The sequence below is a fragment of the Phocoena phocoena genome, chromosome 1, assembly GCF_963924675.1.
Source record: "Phocoena phocoena chromosome 1, mPhoPho1.1, whole genome shotgun sequence".
Lineage (NCBI taxonomy): Eukaryota > Metazoa > Chordata > Mammalia > Artiodactyla > Phocoenidae > Phocoena > Phocoena phocoena.
In genome coordinates this window covers 41,111,711-41,132,279 of record NC_089219.1, presented here as the reverse complement: position 1 = coordinate 41,132,279, position 20,569 = coordinate 41,111,711, and the positions used below count along the sequence as shown (strand labels likewise).

The following is a 20,569-nucleotide window of genomic DNA, read 5'->3' as shown; positions in this document are numbered from 1 at the left end:
GCCCCGGTCTGGGAGGATCCCACATGCCACGGAGCGGCTGTGCCCGTGAGCCATGGCCGCTGAGCCTGCGCGTCTAGAGCCTGCGCTCCGCAACGGGAGAGGCCACAACAGTGAGAGGCCTGCGTACCGCAAAAAAAAAAAAAAAAAAAGAAGTCTTTGTTTCAAGGTCTCGCCGTGGTGCTTTAAAGCATGAACTTAAGCAAGCACTAAACATTCCTGAGTCTCAGTTTACTCATTATGGGGTCATGGTGAGGCTTTAGTAATATAAAGGATCTGAAATAATTTTGAAACTGTAAATTTTAAGACACGTATGGTGCATTATTATTAGACACAATATATAGCAACAATTTTAAGACATGTTATTATTAGTCAGAATCCATTTATAGTGGTCCAGAATTAAAAACAAAATAAAAATCTTCTTTCCTTTGAATGTTGAAATGTACATTAATGTTTAATTTTTCAACCGTGAACTTTTAGAAGTCAAGAAAATAGTGGCTTTTTTCACTTTTTGTTGTTTTAAGGATAGTAAGTTTTTATTAAGGATTATAACTTATATTGTACCTTCAGTGTGTATTATCTTTATATTCTTCCAACCAGCTTTTTTAGTAGAAGCTGTTGTCTAGTGGCTAGAGACATATTGTTTGAATTCAAATTCCAGCTGACTCATACTTGCTTACATGCTATATAGCTTTGGATAAGTTATATTATATCTTCGTCCCTTGTTTTTTTCATATGTAAAATGAGGATAGTAATGGTTTCTACCACGTGGGTGTTGTTGTGAGAATTAAATAGGTTAGTATACCTAGCATTTGGGACAGTATGTGGCATGTAGAAATGCTCAGAAAATGTTAATTTTCTATTGAAAATTCGTGTTAATATCAGTTATATACTAGTTAAAATTAATGTTCATATTAATTAACCTAGAGATAAATATTCATATTTCTATTTATATGATTCTTACTTTATAGTTGAAAAAGCAGAGGTTGACAGAGGTTAAGTGAATTTTCCAAGGTCACTCAGTAAGTGACAGAGAAAAAACTTGAGTCTAGATCTTCTGATTTCAAGTTTAGTGCTCTCATGTAATAAGTGTTTTGCCCTCTACAACAGAAGCTTAGTAAATATTTTTGGAGGATAATATTTGAAAGGACTATTTCATTGAAGAATCTCCTTGGAAATTCTGAAGACAATTGAAACTAGAAAAATTAAAAGTTTTTTGTCCTGATTAGCTCTTATTTGTATTTTCCCATCAATGCATTTTTAAAAATATTTATGTACTTAACTTGAGGTAACTGATCGTTTTGGCTCTGGAAGGAGGAATAAGTTTGGTTTCTCCACCCACATTTTAATGAGAGCAGACAAAAATCACCCTAAGGTTAATTGATTTGGTTTTGAAGGAAGCATTCTCTTATTGTCTTGGATCACTGCCTGATCAATCCTAGAGTCAGGCAGCCAAAGAATGTTACAGCTGAAAGGAACCTTAGAAGTTAGGTAACTCAATATTCTCATTTTGCAGATGAGGCCCTGAGAGTTCTCATCTGCAAAATGAGAATATTGCAGAGTATTGCAGAATATTACAATAATGAGGCCATTGTTGCACAGTGAGTCAGTTGAGCTCGAATTCAGGTCTGATGATTCCCAGGCTAGTACTGCATCTACTACAACTGTTGCTCAGAAAAGCAAGTGACATGCCAGTAGAACTAGTAAAAGAAATAATTAAAAACTTTGGTGGATATAAGGTTAAAGTTTAATTCTGAGTGTTCTTTTGGAGAAAGATAGGCTAGAGCTCATTTTGGGGGGATGACTTATGGAATTATTTAAAAAAATTTTTTTTAATTGAAGTATAGTTGATTTACAGTGTTCTGTTAATTTCTGCTGTACAGCAGAGTGACTCAGTTATATACATATATACATTCTTTTTTATATTCTTTTCCATTATGGTTTATCCCAGGATATTGAATATAGTTCCCTGTGCTATACAGAAGGACCTTACTGTTAAAAGTAGGATGTTGCTGTGCTCTTCAAGTGCAATACTATACTGACTTCTCAATCAATTGCTTTGTTGTTTTCTATAGTTGTGTTTACTCTTCTTTAGTTGTTGATTATCTGGTTTGGGAATTCACAAGACTCTTAGCTTTTGTTTTTATCGCATCCCACTGTTAACATTTTGGGCAATTTACCACTCATTAGAATATCAGGCAGAGAGAGGAGAGACAAAGAATGGGACTCACATCTAAGTTAATACATTTTTGACATGCCTGTTCTGTTGGTGGAGGAAATGGAAATTAATTTCATGGTTGTTTGCGACTTTACCATTATTACTGCTATGTAGCAACTACTCCTAATTTTTGTTTAAAACTTACTCTGCTTTATATATTCTTTAACATGTTCTGATAGAAGTTTGGAAATACACCAAACACAGTACAAACTGCATAGCCGTGTTGTGAGAATTAAACAAGATCAAATATATTAGAGGTAATTTGTATACCATAATGCTTAATACAAAATACATGAGGTATTATCATCTTTGTTTTTCTAACTAGGAAACTGAAGTTTGGTTGTGATTCTTACTTGGTTTACGGGGGCTTGCCACATGCTCTATACAGCATCTCGATCTGTCAAAGATACTTGTAGCACAAATAGATCTGCTAGGTCATAAAGATAGGAAGAGTTGCTTATACCACAGCCTAGGCTAGCTGAAAACCTCCTCTTTCTGGACTACATTCAGAGTTGGCAGCCCTGCAGATTGTGAAAAATGAACCTATAAGTACTGAATGATGACAAATGTCATTGTCAGAGCTCATAATATTTAAATGTATATATATATCATTGAGCTTCATGAACTTGTATTAAAACCCAGCTCTCTTAATTTTTATTAACAGGTAACCTTGGACGGGTGGACCAGGTCTCTGAGTTTGAGTATGATTTATTCATTAGGCCGGATACCTGTAATCCACGCTTCCGAGTCTGGTTCAACTTTACTGTTGAGAACGTGAAAGAATCACAGGTGAGAGAAATAGTGGATACCTTCAGTGTGGTTTTGGTAGGAAGATTATGCTTTTGTGTTATTTTAGTAATATCAAAATAATGACCATATTAGGAATATATTCTTGTATATGTGTGTAGTGATATCATTTTATTCTAAGAGATAGACAGTAACAGGTATAATATGCTAACTTTTGCTATACGGTGATTATGAAAAAAACAAATAGATTATCTGAGAACTCAAAGTGTTCTTTACCGATGGAAGCATTAGTGTTATGTGCTAGGCTTCCTTGGGGGACACTATAAGGAACCATTGCAAGTGACTTGCTATTATGTTTATTATAGAATGCTGTTCTGTATGTTATTTTTTTCACAGGACTCAGTTTCAGAAAAAGCTTTTCTTCTCCTATATAACAAGGTGTTTCTATCTTAAAAACAATATGATTCTTGTAACTCTTCCTACTTTTTCCCTTTGCTTTGGCTGCTGGAAAACTCTGAGCCAATTTTATAGCCCAATATAATGACTCTGGAAAGCTTTTTTGCTTTTTTTTTTTGTATACTAACTTTTCTGTTATTCTGATAGTATTAATCTATCTTTAACCACGATTACTTCATCTACATTTTCTAACATAACAGTGTATGTTTTTATAATCCTGTTCAAATCTGTTTTGAATAAAAGTATTGATGAAAATAGAGAGAACTAATGACATATGCTTTGAAAAACATTAATAAAAATCTAACCCTAAGAAATCAGTTATCATTATCAGACAGCTGATTCTGGAAGACTTTGCACAAATTTGTACACATAGTGATAGGATTCTTTTAAGCAGATGAAGCATAGCCCTATAATCTAACATCTGCCTTCTTCCTTCAGGGTCATTTTTTTCTAGCATATTTGGGAGAAAGTGAGGAGTTTGTTTAATTTCCCTTCCCAAGTCAATCTATTCTGCTTGCTCTTTCACCTGGTTGCTTGCTTCTCTCTGTCTCTTTCAACTGCAACTTGAGTCATGTGTTAGGTAGTCAGTGGTCAGTGTCTGGAATTTAGGGACCCTCATTTGTCCTTGACACAATGCTGTTCCTGGCATGCTGGCTTCAGCAGAAGAGGGGTTCAGGAACAGCCACTTCACTTTACTACCGATTCTTTTAATTTTCTACACCACTGACACAGGACTGGGTGTATGTAATGTTTACTGACGTTTAGGGCTAACTAGAAGAAATTAAATATATGGGAGAACTTTGAACATGGTTAGCTATATATGATATAGCAATTCAGAACAGTGGGAAAAAAGTTAAACCTCACACAGATTGTTGCTCTAGGACAAACTTTAGTTCCTTGCTTTGCTTCTTAGTTTGACTTACTCTCCCATGAGGGAATTCCTTTTTCAGTTTTTCATAGTAAGAATAATATTCCTTCCCTGAAACCACCTTTGGGAAACCTATACTTTGCCTACAGGGCTTCACCTGTCCCTAGGATTGTCCCTCTTATTCCAGCAAGACAATCAATGATCCTCAAAGTGCTTTTTCCAAAGTCTATGTTACTGACTCTTGAGAGTATAACTCACAACAGGAGGCTTTAACCACATGTACAAGACTGAATCTTGGCACTCCAAGTTTGGGTTCCCTGTGAAGACCTCTCTGCTACCATGAGGTAAGCATACAACCCCTCATTCTTCTGTTGGTGTGCCTGTCTCATGTCAGTAACTTACAATTGTCACATACACACACCACTGAAAAACAAACAGTAATTCTGAGGCAGTGTAGTCAATTCATATTAAGGAAAGGAAACATTTTCTTTAAAGCAGTATAATCTGCCAGGATTTCTAAATTCATAAAGGGGACTACTCTTTTCCTGTTTATACACAGCACATGTATACCTTTCAACTTGCCTACTGTAACCAGGAATCCACTAACTCCTAAGAAATGAGACCGATTACTTTTCAAGGAACAGAGTCTGTTCTTATATCCTTTGATAAGTAGAGACCTAACAGAAACTCTGACATTAAAGTGTTTTTTTTTTTTAACTTTGGGCCATGTTGAATTCCTAGTCTAGTTTTTCTTTCATGTTAGTCTCTCATAAAGACTATCCTTATATAACTCCTATGGTCAGGTGCGGGAGTTGCAGAGCAGTGGGATGACTCGAGGGTTAGGAAAATGTGTTTCTTAAGTGATATATATCACCTGGGATAGTCTTTTGGACAAGTTGGTCATACATTTCAAAGTTTCTTGTTCTTTTCTCTTCTAGTTTGCTTACAGGTATATTCATTTTGTTGCTTAAAATGTCTCTTCCAGGGTGTTATAATTTTCATACTACATGTTAAAGTCATACATTCTCTTTTGAATCTTCTCTATCAATCAAGGAAGTAACATGAATATGTTCCAAGTTATTATTCTAATAAGAGAGTTGGTGCTGTTTTATGGATACTTATTTTTAAAGTTGAAGGAACCAATATTTGCTCGGTCTGTCTGAGTTCTAGCTTCATATCCAGTGTTATCCTACGCTTGTTACAATTAGAAATCATGAACATGTTTATCTGGTTTCCTGGAGCCTGATGCTTTATCAGCCTCTTTCTGTGGGCCATTGCTTCTTCAACTGTAATCACATTATATAGTTATGGAAATCTGTCTCAAGAAGGCATAAAGATCTGCTGGGAAGATATAATACATATCTCTAGCTCACAGGATATTTGTTTTCATGGTTGTCTATATGAAAAAGAATGGTTTTACTATTAAGTTTGACTTGTGAGGCCTGTTTTTATGATGTCTCTTCCTGTAATCTTTTTCCATCTCTCCAATTTCCTTTAAAATGAGACCTTCATGAATGTAATCTAGTCAGGAGCCTTATTTTGGGTTTGGTACTAGCGGGCAAAAGAAATATTAGTCATCAAAGGCTGACTCCACTAAAAATCAAAGCATCAAATATACTGTATAAACAGGTCTAGCTTTTGGGTTATCTTCCTTATGTTTTTAGAAAGTGATAAAAGCTTGGAACATATGGTGCTGTATTCCAGGACCGATATATTAACCCCCTGAAGTAGTTGTTCAATAGTACATTTGCAAGAATCTATGATAACTAAACATCGCGGTATCTTTATTGAAAAGTAATTTTCTCTCTGAAAAACCTATATTAAATATTCTTATGTGGAAATTTATTATTGATGCAGCAGAACACTCGTATGATGTGAAAGCAAATCTTTTTATTTAAATATGATAAAACTTCAGCCAATAAGAAGAAATGAAATGATGTTCCTGGACTGTTGAAACTGTTTTCTTTCCTTTATAATCTTTTTATCTCTTTGAGTTAATTTTTTCCCCTTTCTGATTATAAAAGTATCCAATGCTCACTGTAGAAAATTTGGAAAATATAGATAATTATTAGAAGCAGAGAAAAAGCACATGGCCCCCACCCCCCAAAACACACACCCATAATCTTACTACCTAGAAGCAAATACTATTAACTTTTGGCATATTTACTTCTAGGCTTATTTATTTTCTATTTTATTTTTGGAGAATAATTAAATTTATACCATATATACATTTTTATATCTTACTTATAAGGAAGCTAAATGGTATCACAAGGAATTTTCTGTCATTAAAAACCTCATAAACATGGCTGTACAATAGCTATGTCCTATTGGACCATTTCTTTAAATCTTGGGCATAAAGATTATTTTCCATTATCGGTTGTTATAAATAACACTGTAGTAAACATCTTTATGCATGAAGTGTTACCCAGATTTCATTTTGCTTCCTTAGGATAAATTCCTTGAGGGAAATTGATGGGCAAAGTATATTAATATTTTTAAAACTCTTTATTCATATTTCTAAATTGCTGCCAGACAATTTATAGTATTTTTTCTGTCCTATCAGCAGTCAGTGAGATGCTTTTTCTTTAATTTCTTATTTTGAAATGTTTAATGAACTCAGAAGTTCATACATTAAGAATAAATTGTTTAATTTTTCTCTCTTACTTTGAATATAATGCAGTGTTTCAGGCCTCTAGTCATAAAGGAATTAACTGCATTCCAGGAACAACCTGAGACAACAAAACATACCTATTTATCATTTTGACTCTTTCTTATTTCATCAATCCTGTTTTGTCTGGGTGTGCCAACAGAATTTCCTCTGAGGTATATAATGTGAAATTTTTTTAAGTTTTTTTTTATAACAATGAAATATTTCTCACATTATTATAAACAGTAATGTAGCTTAAACACACACACATACACACACACACACACACACACACACACACACTTTTATATATGACATGTCTGAATTGGACTTTAAAAATTCTAAGAGTTTGCTGCTGCTTTAGTCTCCATCCTGGAGATTTCAGTCTCAGTAAAACTTCATCCTGGCTATGGCCAGACTTGACAGTAAACAGAGGCAACATATCATGGTAGAAAGATCACAGGGCAATGGATTCAAACAGACTTGGGTTTATATACTGAGTCATACTTGCGAGCTGTTTTACCATTGATCGGTTAAATTAATCTCTTGGCACCTCAGTTTTCCATCTGTAAAGCAAAGATGATAATACTATTTCATGTGAGCATTGTGCATATTAAATGGGAAAATGCAGCTAAAGAGCCTACCGTGGTGTTTGGTAGATAGATAATAGAGATTGACTACTTGATGGCTATTGTTTTTACTAAAACACCTCAACAGTAGAGATAAGACTAAAAACAGCAAAAGGAAAAACTATCACAACAAATTATTACTAGATTATTACTACTGTTTTTGTTCTGCTCTTCTTCCTTCTCTTTCTCCTTCTTCTAGTCCTTTTCTTCATCTTCTTTCTTCTTTCAAATCTGCTATTGCAAAATATCGTCATCATCATTATCATCAACATAACCATCATCATCAAGCAAATTGCAATCGTTATGAATATGTACTCTATATTAGGCATGCCTGAATTTCAGGCCTAGCTCTGCCAATTACTTTCTATGTCTGTGATAAAACTCTCCTAACTGGCCCCCTGTTTATATTCTAGGCCTACCCTGTCTTTAATGTGTACTCTTAACAGGGAAATGGGAGTAATTTTATGATGTAGGTCATATCACATGATTACTCTGTTAAACTCCTCTAATTAATTTTTGCATCTCAGCATAAAAGATGATATCTCTAAAATGGCCCCCTAGATCCTGCAAAATCATTGGTCCAACCCACCTATCCTACCCTACAATATATGCACTGCTTTGACCACATTTCCTACTACTTTCTGCCTTGCCCACACAGCTCTGGCTTCTTTGCTGTACCTCAAGCCAGGTATGTTTCCACCTTAGAGCATTGGCTTAGGGTTTAGGGCAATGACTATTCCCATTTGCCCTTTCTACCAGATATTTGTATAACAAATGCCACCTTCTCTATGAGGCCAACCTTAGTGACTTATTCATTTTGTCCTCCTCCACACACCCCACATATGCTGTTCTACTTTTTCTTTTAGAAACTATCACTTTATAATATACTGTTTAATTAATTATTTTATATGTCTACTTTTTGTCTTTCTCTTTGCCCTCAATGATACACATAGGCTTATTTAAAGTTTTCTTAGTGCAGGCCTAATGTAGTGATGTTTGTTGGGTCTTTCTGGGTCCAGACACGACCCTTCTGGAGTATCTACTGAATGCTCCAGGTGTTCAGAGGGGTCTTTTTAATCTGTCTGGTTACAATTAGAACGTCTCCCATCCCTGTGTCTCGAAAGCTAGAGTTATCATAGGAATTATCTCATTTGTTTTCCTTCTATTAGGGATCACACCTTTGTGATGCTAATTATCCAGTGTCTGAAAACATCTATTTCAAATATTTTATTCAGTTTATTAGTTGTTTATGGTATTAGGTAGATGTGGAACCAGTTACTCCATTGTGAACATCAAGGCTTGCTTTTAAGTATCACTAAGGCAGGTCTAGAGTAGCCTGAACTTTAGGGCCAGTTTAACTCTGCTACTAAGATGTGATACTTCTGGAGTCTCTAGTGAAGTGTTATGATTTGTTTGGATTTGAATGTCTCCCAGCTCTGCGTGAGTTCCTGGAATTGTTCTTCCACTTTCTAGTAATTATTCTTTGCTTATTTTCATGGAGTCTTACCTTATGTATGTACAGCTTTGCATTCAGCCAAAGAATCAAGTTGAGCCCTATGTCAGTTTCTGGAGTTTTTCTGTGCATAGTTTAGTCTTCTCCAGTGCTCTCTGTTCTGTAATTCCAGCCACATCATCACCAACCCAACTCTGTAAACTCCAATTTCTGTTTAGCTCAGTGAGGTATCCACATTTTTCATGAGCTCCTTTGCCTTGCATCATAGTTCAGAATGTGCCACCAAACAGAAATCTTTAGTGATCAGAAGCCTTACCTTATTTCTCCCTCTCAGGGATCAATCATGAGTTGCCTACTGTCCACTGTCTTAAAAAAATAGTTTATATGTTTTGGTCCAGCATTCTAGTTATTTATGGAGGGTGGGTAAACTTATTACCAGACAATTCATTATGGCTGGAAGCAGACCATGGTTGTGTTTTTTTGCAATACAGACCACAAAATAAGAGAAAGTTGAGAGAGTCCAGGATGCATGCAAGCAAACTTAGAGAAGAGAGAATACAGTAAGGGGACGGGGAGTCATGAAAAGGTGAAGGGTAGTAAAAACACGATAGATCAGTGCATTGAAAGTAGCATAACTATACCATCCAATGTCAATTTTTATCCAATCAGTCAATTTTGAGAGTGAAAGATGCTCTAATAATTACAACTGGACAACAGGCATAAACTAGAACTTTTCTAGGCAAACAGGGATTTTTATTTACTCTTGTTGGAGATTCTTATGAAGTCAGTGGTTAGTGTACGATAGTGAATAAGCTGCAAAGAGGTTGTCATTAGGTAGTAGAATGACTAAAAGAAAATTGAAGGAATTACAATTACTGTAACTATTGGAAATATCAAGGTGTATAGTATGACTATGGGAGCAGCTAGAGGTATATAATGGAAGATAAGATATTTGAGAGGAGGAACTCAAAGTACCCAGAGTGTTGGAAATATTGTCTCTGTATATATTGGAGAAATGTCAGTGAGGTCTGAACAGCAATCATTGAAAAATGAGAAGGAATGACAGAGGAGTACAGAGATAACATCAATAATGAGAGATAGTTGAGGGATAATCTGATAAAATGAGATTCAAACTATGTTTTTGGAAGTGAAAGCTCAATATTATAAAGATGTCAGTTCTCCCAGAGTCACCCAAAATCATTGGAATTAATACAATTCAAATCATTATCCTTGTCAAATTCTTTTCATAGAACTTGATAAGCTAATTCATGTAGAAAAGCAAAGGGTCAAAAATAGCTAAGCCAACTTTAAAGAAGACTAATGAGTAGGTATGTGTTTCTTTTATAGAAACTTATATTTCAGCTAATAATTTTTATTTATAGAATAGTGATTAAAATAGAATGGCATTTGAATAAGAATAGACAAATAGTCTAAATGGACAAACTGGAACTCAGAAACAAGGCTGTTTATATAAGGAAACTTGATCTATGACAGAGTTTGTATTATAAAATAGTAGGAATAGTAGGGCCTATTCAATCAATAGAGTTGTATGACAAAGAGCACCCCATCTCAAATTATTTTTAAAAACCTTTTAGATGGATTAAAGACTTGAATATGCAAACAAATTAAAAATTTAAACTATGAAAATAAATAAAAAGTAAATATGTTATTGGCTTTGGAATAGGGTTGAATTTCTTATGCAAGGCACAGGAAAGCAAAATTATAAAGAAATAGATAGGGCTTCCCTGGTGGCGCAGAGGTTGAGAGTCCGCCTGCCGATGATGCAGGGGACACGGGTTCGTGCCCTGGTCTGGGAGGATCCCACATGCCGTGGAGCGGCTGGGCCCGTGGGCCATGGCCGCTGGGCCTGCGCGTCCGGAGCCTGTGCTCCGCAGCGGGAGAGGCCGCAACGGTGAGAGGCCCGCGTACCGCAAAAAAAAAAAAAAAAAAAGAAATAGATAGATACTTTTGAGCTTGTAAAAATAAAGTCTATGTGACAGAGACCTAAAGTTGAAGGATATGTACTATTCTGGGAAAAGAAATTTGTGCAATGTATTACACATATAAGATTGGTATCCAAAATACATAAAGAACTTTCACCAGAAAAAAAAGAAAAGCAAAACCAAGTAAGCCAAGGATATAAAGAGGCAACTTACAGAAAACTAAGTGATAATGCAAATAGAGCTATTCTCACAAAGATTGGGTTTAGGAGAAGAAATCGTCTTAGCAGTAAGGAAAAGAAAGAGTAGAGAAATCTTTCTCAAGTATACTGGCATGTAAAAAACATCTCTTACTTCTGATTGTTCAGGAATAGTGATAATATTAGAGTGTAGTGGGGAAAAGCATGAGCTTTGGTGTCAGAATCTTCATTCTGTTACTTGCCAGCTTTATGTCCTTGGACAAGTTACATAACCCCACTAAACTTCAGTTATTCACCTTTAAATTTGGTTTAATACCACTGGCCTTGAGGCACTGTTTGGAAGATTGATAATAGATGTTAATAAAAGACCTGAATAGTGTCTGCAACATGGGTACATATTTTTTTTATCTTTTTTTTTGGTGGTACGTGGGCCTCTCACTGTTGTGGCCTCTCCCGTTGTGGAGCGCAGGCTCAGTGGCCATGGCTCACAGGCCCAGCCGCTCCGCGGCATGCAGGATCCTCCCAGACCGGGGCACGAACCCGTGTCCCCCGCATCGGCAGGTGGACTCCCAAACACTGCGCCACCTGGGAAGCCCGGTACATATTTTTATTAGTAGCTTAAGTAAACTCACTTGTTGAATGAAGTTGGTGACACATTTACTTTAGATGGTCTTTATAAGATACACCATAAGTTAGCTATATTTCTGATTCATGGAGTCAGAAGTTCTTTGTTCAAGGAAACATTCAGAAAGTAGGGTAGCATTCAATGTATAGAAAATATGGAAAGCTTAAAGAATTTGTATATCAGCTATATTATTTCAGTTTTACTGTAAACACTGCCAGCATGAACACATTTTTATTCTTTCAAGTTGGCTTCTATTGGTTTCTGGGAATTGGTGGTAAGTCTAAGAATTATACCCAAAATTATTTGTGTATTTATAATCATGATATACATATATATCAATGCATTTTTGTGTTTATAATGTTAGTGTATTTGTTCATTATATCAATTAGACCAGGCACTATTATCATAATTTAAAATGGTAGCACTCAAATATAGACTTAGCTGGCATTATACTTTGTAGTATTTATTAAATAGTCATTTCATTACTGTAATAGTCATAAGTGATATTCATATTGTTAAACTCAACAGACATATTATACTCACTATGTGAATTTATCTTGCATTTGATACTGTTGACAGTTTGCTGTTGGAAATTCTGTTACCTTGTCTTTCCTGGTATTTCTCTCTTTTGATTCTCCTTGTATCTTCTTGCCTATTTCTTTTGATTCTCCTTCATGGATTTCTCTTCTACAAAATCCTTAAATATTTATACATGATTCCGTCTCATATCATTACATCTTACATTTCTTTTCCATATTCCCAATACTGTCTATACTTGAAAATTTCTCCTGATATCAAAACTCCTACTTTGAACTGCCTTTTGGACACCACCACTAAATGTCTCATGGGTATCTCAAGCTCATCATTTATAAAATGAGCTCTTTATCTTACCTTCTCAATCTGCTTCTTCTGCCTGCTCGACATTCCAGTGAATTTACTACTATCCATGCAGTCATTCAAATTGGAAACATAAGAACTACCTTAGATTCATCCTTGTGCATCCATATCTAAAAATAGAAATAATGACAACTATCATGATATTAATATAACCACCATTTATTGATCACTTATGCTGTGCCAGTACTGAACTAAATGTTTATATGGAATCTTCCCAACAACTCTGAGAGGCTGTTATTATTATTATCTTCATTTCATAGATGGCAAAATAAAACTTGCCCCTCGGTTTTACTACCTTTAAAATCATTTCCTGCTCTCTGGTGGCAGAGTCAAGATGGAGGACTAGGAGGACATGGAGTTCACGTCTCCTCACAACTAGGGCACCTACCAGGCACTGGTGGGGGACCATGGACACCTAAGGGGATGGGAGGAACCCCTGAGTTGACTGGGTTAGATGTTGTGGGGAGGGAAGGGGGAGGAAAAGTAGAGGCTGGATGGATGGGACCAGTGCCCCTGAGGGGTGGCTGGGGGAGGGGAGGGGTTCCATGCTCAGAATGAGCCCAACCACAGTGAGGGCACCAACAGGAATGGAGAGAGGTCCTCGGGTGAGTGGAGGATCAGAAAGGAATGTGGCCAGCATTTCCTCTGCCCACTTGGGCCCCGGAGAGCCTGGTGAGGTCCCAGGCCTAATCCTCCACCCTCTGAGGCTCCCTTCAGCCATCTGAGCCTAACCCCCCCCCACCCCCCCAATGCCCACCCAGGGCCTTACCTCTGCAGTTTGCACTCTGAGGCCCCCTCTAGCCGTGCTGCCTTTTCCAGATGTGCAGGTCCTGAGCCTAGGCCCCACCCACCCTAAACCCTGCCCTGCCTAAGCTCCACCCCCCACAGCCAAGACCTTTTCTGACTTTTGTTTTATTTAGGTTGTGGTTCTGTTGTTTCATTTGTATTTTTATTTTTTCTAATAAAGTTTTTATTTTTCTTATTTTATTTTATATTTATGCTTTGTTATTGTACTGCTCCTTTTTTTTTCTTTGGCCATGCTGTGGGGCTTGCAGGATCTTGGTTCTCAGGACGGGGGTTGGGCCTGAACTCCTATGGTGGGAGTGCTGAGTCCAAACCTCTGGACTAATAGACAACCTCAGACCCCAGGGAATATTAATCAGAGTGAGGTCTCCTGGAGGTCCTCATCTCAGCACCAAGACCCAGCTCTACCCAACTACCAACTCCAGTCCTAGACTAGTGGAAATAACTGCCAAAGAGGAGAATAAAGAAAAAAAAATGAAAATAATTGAGAACAGTCTCAAAGACCTCTGGGACAGCATTAAATACACCAACATTCAAATTAGAGGGGTCACAGAAGAGGAAGATAAAGAGAAAGGGTCTGAGAAAATATTTGAAGAGATTATAGTCAAAAACTTTCCTAACATGGAAAAGGAAATAGCCACACAAGTTCAGGAAGCACAGAGAGTCCCATACAGGATAAACTCTAGGTGAAACACACCAAGACACATTAATTAAACTAACAAATAATTAAATTCAAAGAAAAAATATTAAAAGCAGCAAGGGAAAAGCAACAAATAACATACAAAGGAATCCCCATAAGGTTATCAGCTGATTTTTCAGCAGAAACTCTGCAGGCCAGAAAAGGGTGGCAGGATATATTTAAAGTGATGAAAGGGAAATCCTACAATGAAGATTACTCTAACCAGCAAGAATCTCATTCAGATTCAATGGAGAAATTAAAAGTGTTACAGACAAGCAAAAGTTAAGAGAATTCAGCACCACCTAACCAACTTTACAACAAATGCTAAAGAAACTTCTCTAGGCAGGAAACACAAGTGAAGAAAAAGGCCCACAAAAACAAACCCAAATCAATTAAGAAAATGTTAATAGAAACATACATATTGATAATGACCTTGAATGTAAACAGATTAAATGATCCAACTAAAAGACATAGACTGGCTGAATGGATACAAAAACAAGACCCATATATATGCTGTCTACAAGAGACCCACTTCAGACCTAGGGACACATACAGACTGAAAGTGAGGGAATGGAAAAAGATACTCTGTGCAAATGGAAATCACAGGAAAGCTGGGGTAGCAATACTCGAATCAGATAAAATAGACTTTAAAATAAAGACCGTTGCAAAAGAGGTAAGGAAGGACACTACATAATGATCAAGGGAAAAATTCAAGAAGAAAACATAACAATTATAAATATTTATGCACCCAGCATAGGAGCACCTCAATACATAAAGCAAATGCTAACAGACATAAAAGGGGAAGTCAACAGTAAGACAATAACAGTGAGGTATAGTAACACTCTAACACCCCACTTCCACCAATGGACAGGTCATCCAGACAGAAAATAAATAAGGAAACACAAGCTTCAAATGACACAATAGACCAGATAGATTTAATTGATATATATAGGACATTCCACTCGAATGTGGCAGAATACACTTTCTTAAATGCACATGGAACATTCTCCAGGATAGATTACATCTTGGGTCAAAATCAAGCCTCGGAAAACTTAAGAAAATTGAAATCATATCCAGCATCTTTTCTTACCACAAGGCTATGAGATTAGAAATCAATTACAGGAAAAAAAACTGTAAAAAACACAAACACATGGAGGCTAAACAGTGCACTGCTAAGTAACCAAGAGATCACTAAAGAAATCAAAGAGGAAGTTAAAAAATACCTCGAAAAAAATGACAATGAAAACATGATGACCCAAAACATATGGGATGCAGCAAAAGCAGTTTTAAGAGGGAAGTTTATAGCAATTCAATCTCACCTCAAGAAACAAGAAAAGTCTCAAATATACAATCTAACCTTACACCTAAAGCAACTAGATAAAGAAGAACAAAGAAAACCCAAAGGTAGTAGTAGCAAAGAAATCATAAAGATCAGAGCAGAAATAAATGAAATAGGAACAAAGAAAACAATAGCAAAGATGAATAAAACTAAAAATTGGTTCTTTGAGAAGATAAACAAAATTAATAAGTGTTTAGCCAGACTCATCAAGAGAAACAGTGAAAAGACTCAAGTCAATAAAATTAGAAATGAAAAAGGAGAAATCAAAATGGACACCACAGAAATACAAAGGAACATAAGAGACTACTACAAGCAAGTATCTGCCAATAAAATGGACAACCTAGAGGAAATGGACAAATTCTTGCAAAGCTACAATTTTCCAAGACTGAACCAGGAGGAATTAGAAAATGTAAGCTGACAAATCACAAGTACTGAATTTGAAACTGTTATTAAAAATCTTCCAACAAACAAAAGTCCAGGACCAGATGGTTCACAGTCGAATTTTATCAAACATTTAAAGAAGAGCTAACACGTATACTTCTCAAACTCTTGCAAAAAATTGCAGAGGGAGGAACACTCCCAATGAGTGTTCAATGAGGCCACCATCACTCTGATACCAAAGCCAGGCAAAGATATCACAAGAAAAGAAAATTACAGACCAATATCACTGATGAACGTAGATGCAAAAATCCTCAACAAAATACTAGCAAACAGACTCCAACGACACATTAAAAAGATCATACACCATGATCAAGTGGGATTTATCTCAGGGATGCAAGGATTCTTCAATATATGCAAATCAATCAATGTGATACACCATTTTAATAAATTAAAGAATAAAAACCATATGATCATCTCAATAGATGCAGAAAAAGTTTCTGAGAAAATTCAACATCAATTTGTGATACGCATTCTCCAGAAAGTGGACATGGAGGGAACCTACCTCAACATAATAAAGGGCATATACAACAAACCCACAGCCACCATCGTTCTCAATGGTGAAAAACTGAAAGTATTTCCTCCAAGATCAGGAACAAGACAAGGATGTCCACTCTCACCACTATTATTCAAAATAGTATTGGAAGTCCTAGCCATGGCAATCAGAGAAGAAAAAGAAATGAATATAAATTGGAAAAGAAGTAAAACTGTCACTGTTTGCAGATGACATGATGCTATATATAGAAAATCCTAAACATGCCACCAGAAAGCTACTAGAACTAATCAGTGAATTTGGCAAGGTTGCAGGATACAAAATTAATGCACAGAAATCTCTTGCATTCCTACACACAAAAAACGGAAGATCAGAACGAGAAATTCAGGAAACAATCCCATTTACCATCACAACAAAAAGAATAAAATACCTAGGAATAAACCTACCTAAGGCGGCAACAGATCTGTACTCAGAAAACTATAAGATACTGATGAAAGAAATCAAAGATGACACAAACAGATGGAGAGATATACCATACTCCTGGATTGGAAGAATCAATATTGTGAAAATGACTATACTACCCAAAGCAATCTACAGGTTCAATGCAATCCCTATCAAATTACAAATGGTATTTTTCACAAAATTAGAACAAAAAAATTTGCTATTTTTATGGAAACCCTAAAGACCCTGAATAGCCAAAGCAATCTTGAGAAAGAAAAACAGAGCTGGAGGAATTAGGCTCCCCGACTTCAGGCTGTACTATAAAGCTACAGTAATCAAGACAGTATGATACTGGCACAAAAACAGAAATATGGATCAATGGTACAGGATACAAAGCCTAGAGATAAACCCACGCATCTATGGTCACCTAATCTATGACAAAGAAGGCAAGGATATAAAATGGAGAAAAGATAGTCTCTTCAATAAGTGGTGCTGGGAAAACTGGATAACTACGTGTAAAAGAATGAAATTAGAACACTTCCTAACACCTTACACACAAAGAAACTCCAAATGGATTAAAGACCTAAATGTAAGACCAGACACTATAAAACTCTTAGAGGAAAACATAGGAAAAACACTCTTTGATGGAAATCACAGCAAGATCTTTTATGACCCACCTCCTAGAATAATGAAAATAAAAATAAGCATAAGCAAATGAGACCTAATTAAACTTAAAAGGTTTTGTATAGCAAAGGAAACCATAAACAAGATGAAGAGACAACCCTCAGAATGAGAGAAAATATGTGCAAGTTATGTAATGGACAAAGGATTAATCTCCAAAATATATGAACAGCTCATGGAGCTCAGTATCAAAAAAAGAAACAAGCAACCTAATGAAAAAATGGGCAGAAGTCCTAAATAGACATTTCAACAAAGAATTTGACCTTGCCACTACTCTGCCAAACCCCTTAACTAGGGTCCTATTTCCTTTAAAGTCCAAGCTTCTTATCTTGGCATATGGTACTCTTCATGATCTGGCCCCTATTTAGTCTGCCTTGCCATACATTCTTATTGGCCTTCTTGTAGTTTCCTGCAGCGACCGTGTTGTTTCACACCTCCCTGCATTTTGCTATCTCTTTCCTGTAATACCCTTCCTAAATTTCCTCATTTGGATTAAGCACAAGCTTTGGAATCAGACCTGCCAGGGTTTGTTTTCTACTACAACTATTTACTGTGTGACCTTGGGCAAGGTATTTTATGCTCTCAATATCTCAGTTGCCTACTTAACTGATATAATATATACAAAGCTATTGAAGTTTTGCCTGACACAAAGAAAGTCCTCCATAAATGTTATTTTTCTTATATTTAATATTCAACAAATATGTATGGTTTACCTATGGTATGTCAGACACTTTCCTGGGTACTCAGTAATCAGCATTGAATAAGACAGAAAAGGTCCTTCTATTCTGGGGAAGCTTATGTTCTATTATAAGGAGAAAGACAATAAATAGGAGTAAGTAAACAAGATATTTTTTTAAAGTGGCAAAATAAATAAATAAACACAGTTTGTTTATCCAGTTAAGGAGTTTTGCAGATGTTTCCAGTTTTTGGCAGTTATGAATTAAGCTGCTATATATATTCTTGTACTTGTTTGTGTTTGTGAATATAAGTTTTTATTTCACTTGGGTAAATACTTGGGAGCAGCATTCCTTGCTCATATGGTAAGAATATGTTTAACTTTATAAGTAACCAGTAAACTGTTTGCCAAAGAGGTTGTATCAATTTGCATTTCCATCAGCAATGTATGAGCCCTAGATATGCATATCCTTGTCAGCACTTAGTATTGTCAGTATTTTGTAATCCTAGCCATTCTAATAGATATGCAATTTTATATCATTGTGATTTTAGTTTGACTTTGGAAATCTTTTCATATGTTTTTCTTCAGTTTCCTTATTCAGTGTTTTATAATTTTTAGAATATAGGTCTTTTACCTCCTTGGTTAAGTTTTTTCCTAGATATCTCATTCTTTTTGATGTGATTTTAAGCAAGATTTGCTTTCTCTTTGTGATAGTTTATTGTTAGTGCATAGAAGAGCAATGGAGGTCTGTATATTAATTTTATATTTCTGGAACTTTACTGAATTCTTTTAGTTCTAATAGTTTTTTGGATGGAAACATTAGGATTTTCTCTATATAGTATGGTGTCATCTGCAAATTGTGACAGTTTTATTTCTTCCCTTCTAATTTGGAAGCCTTTTTTTCCTTTCTGATTGCTGTGACTAGGACTTCAATACTATGTTAAATAGAAGTTGCAAGAGGGCATCCTTGTCTTATTTCACCTTTTCATGTTGAGTATGATGTTATCTGTGTGTTTGTCATTAATGGCCTTTATTATGTTGAGACACGTTTCCTCTATACCAACTTTGATTGGAGTTATTATCATGAATGGATGTTGAATTCTTTCAAATGCTTTTTCTGCATCTATTGAGATGATCAAGTGATTTTTATCCTTTTTGTTTAAGTGGTGATTTGCAGATATTGAACCATCCTTGCATCCCCGGAGTAAATATCACTTGATCATTGTGTATGACCCTTTTTAAATATTGTTAAATTCGGTTTACTAATATTTTGTTGAGGATATTTACATCTACATTCAATAGAGATATTGTCCTGTAATTTTCATTTTTTGTAGTGTCATTGGTTTTGGTATCAGGGTAATGGTGGCCTCATAGAATGAATTTGGGACTGTTCCCTCCTCTTCAATTTTTTGGAATAGTTTGAGAAGTATAGGTAGTAATTTTTCTTTATATGTTTGGTAGAATTCTCCTGTGAAGCTCTCCAGTCTTGGAGTTTTGCTTGCTGGGAGTTTTATGATTGAAAATTCAATTTCACTAGCAGTGATTTTTCTATTCAGATTGTCTATTTCTTCCTGATTCAGTATTGGAAGATTTTTTTGTTTCTAGAAATTTATTCATTTCTTTAGGTTGCCTGATTTGTTGTTATAAATGTTCATGTTATTCTCTTTATGATTTTTTGTATCTCTATGGTATTGGTTGTAATTTTTCCTCTTTTGTTTCATTTGTTATTTGGGCCCTTTCTCTTTTTTTCTTAATGAGCCTGGCTAACAGCTTGTTTGTTTTGTTTTTCTTTTCATAAATCCAACTCTTGATTTTATTGATCATTTCTATTGCTGTTTCGATTTCTATTTTACTTATTTCCTCTCTGATATTTATTATTTTCTTACTTCTGGCAACTTTAGGCTTTATTTGTTCTTATTCTTCTAATTCCTTTAGATGGTAAGTTAAGTTGTTTATTTCAGATTTTTCTTGTTTCTTGAGGTAGGCCTGTATTACTATAAACTTTTCTCTTAGAACTAATTTTACTGTGTCCCATAAATTTTGTAAGTTTTGTCTTATTTTCATTTGTCTCATGGTATTTTCTGATTTCCTCTTTGATTTCTTCATTGAGCCATTGGCCTTTAGTAACATGGATTATTTAATTTCCATCTGTTTGTGTTTTTTCCATTTTTCTTTCTGTAATTGATTTCTAGTTTCATACTGTTCTGATCAGAAAAAATGCTTGATATAATTTCTATCCTGTTACATTTGTTAAGATTTTATGATCCATTTAAAATTAATATTTATATATGGTGTCAAATATGGATTGAGATTTTTTTTTAATTTATATTTTGCATATGGA

At 35.5% G+C, this 20,569-nt stretch overlaps 1 protein-coding gene across 1 annotated transcript in view; it reads left to right on the top strand.

The window, feature by feature from the left end:
* Window positions 1–20,569, top strand: part of AGBL4 (AGBL carboxypeptidase 4) — a 1,274,144-nt gene that overhangs the window by 110,709 nt on the left and 1,142,866 nt on the right. Inside the window, exon 2 of the mRNA XM_065887781.1 lies at window positions 2,880–3,040. Coding sequence (XP_065743853.1) covers window positions 2,880–3,040 — 161 coding nt within the window. The remainder of the gene's footprint in view (window positions 1–2,879; window positions 3,041–20,569) is intronic.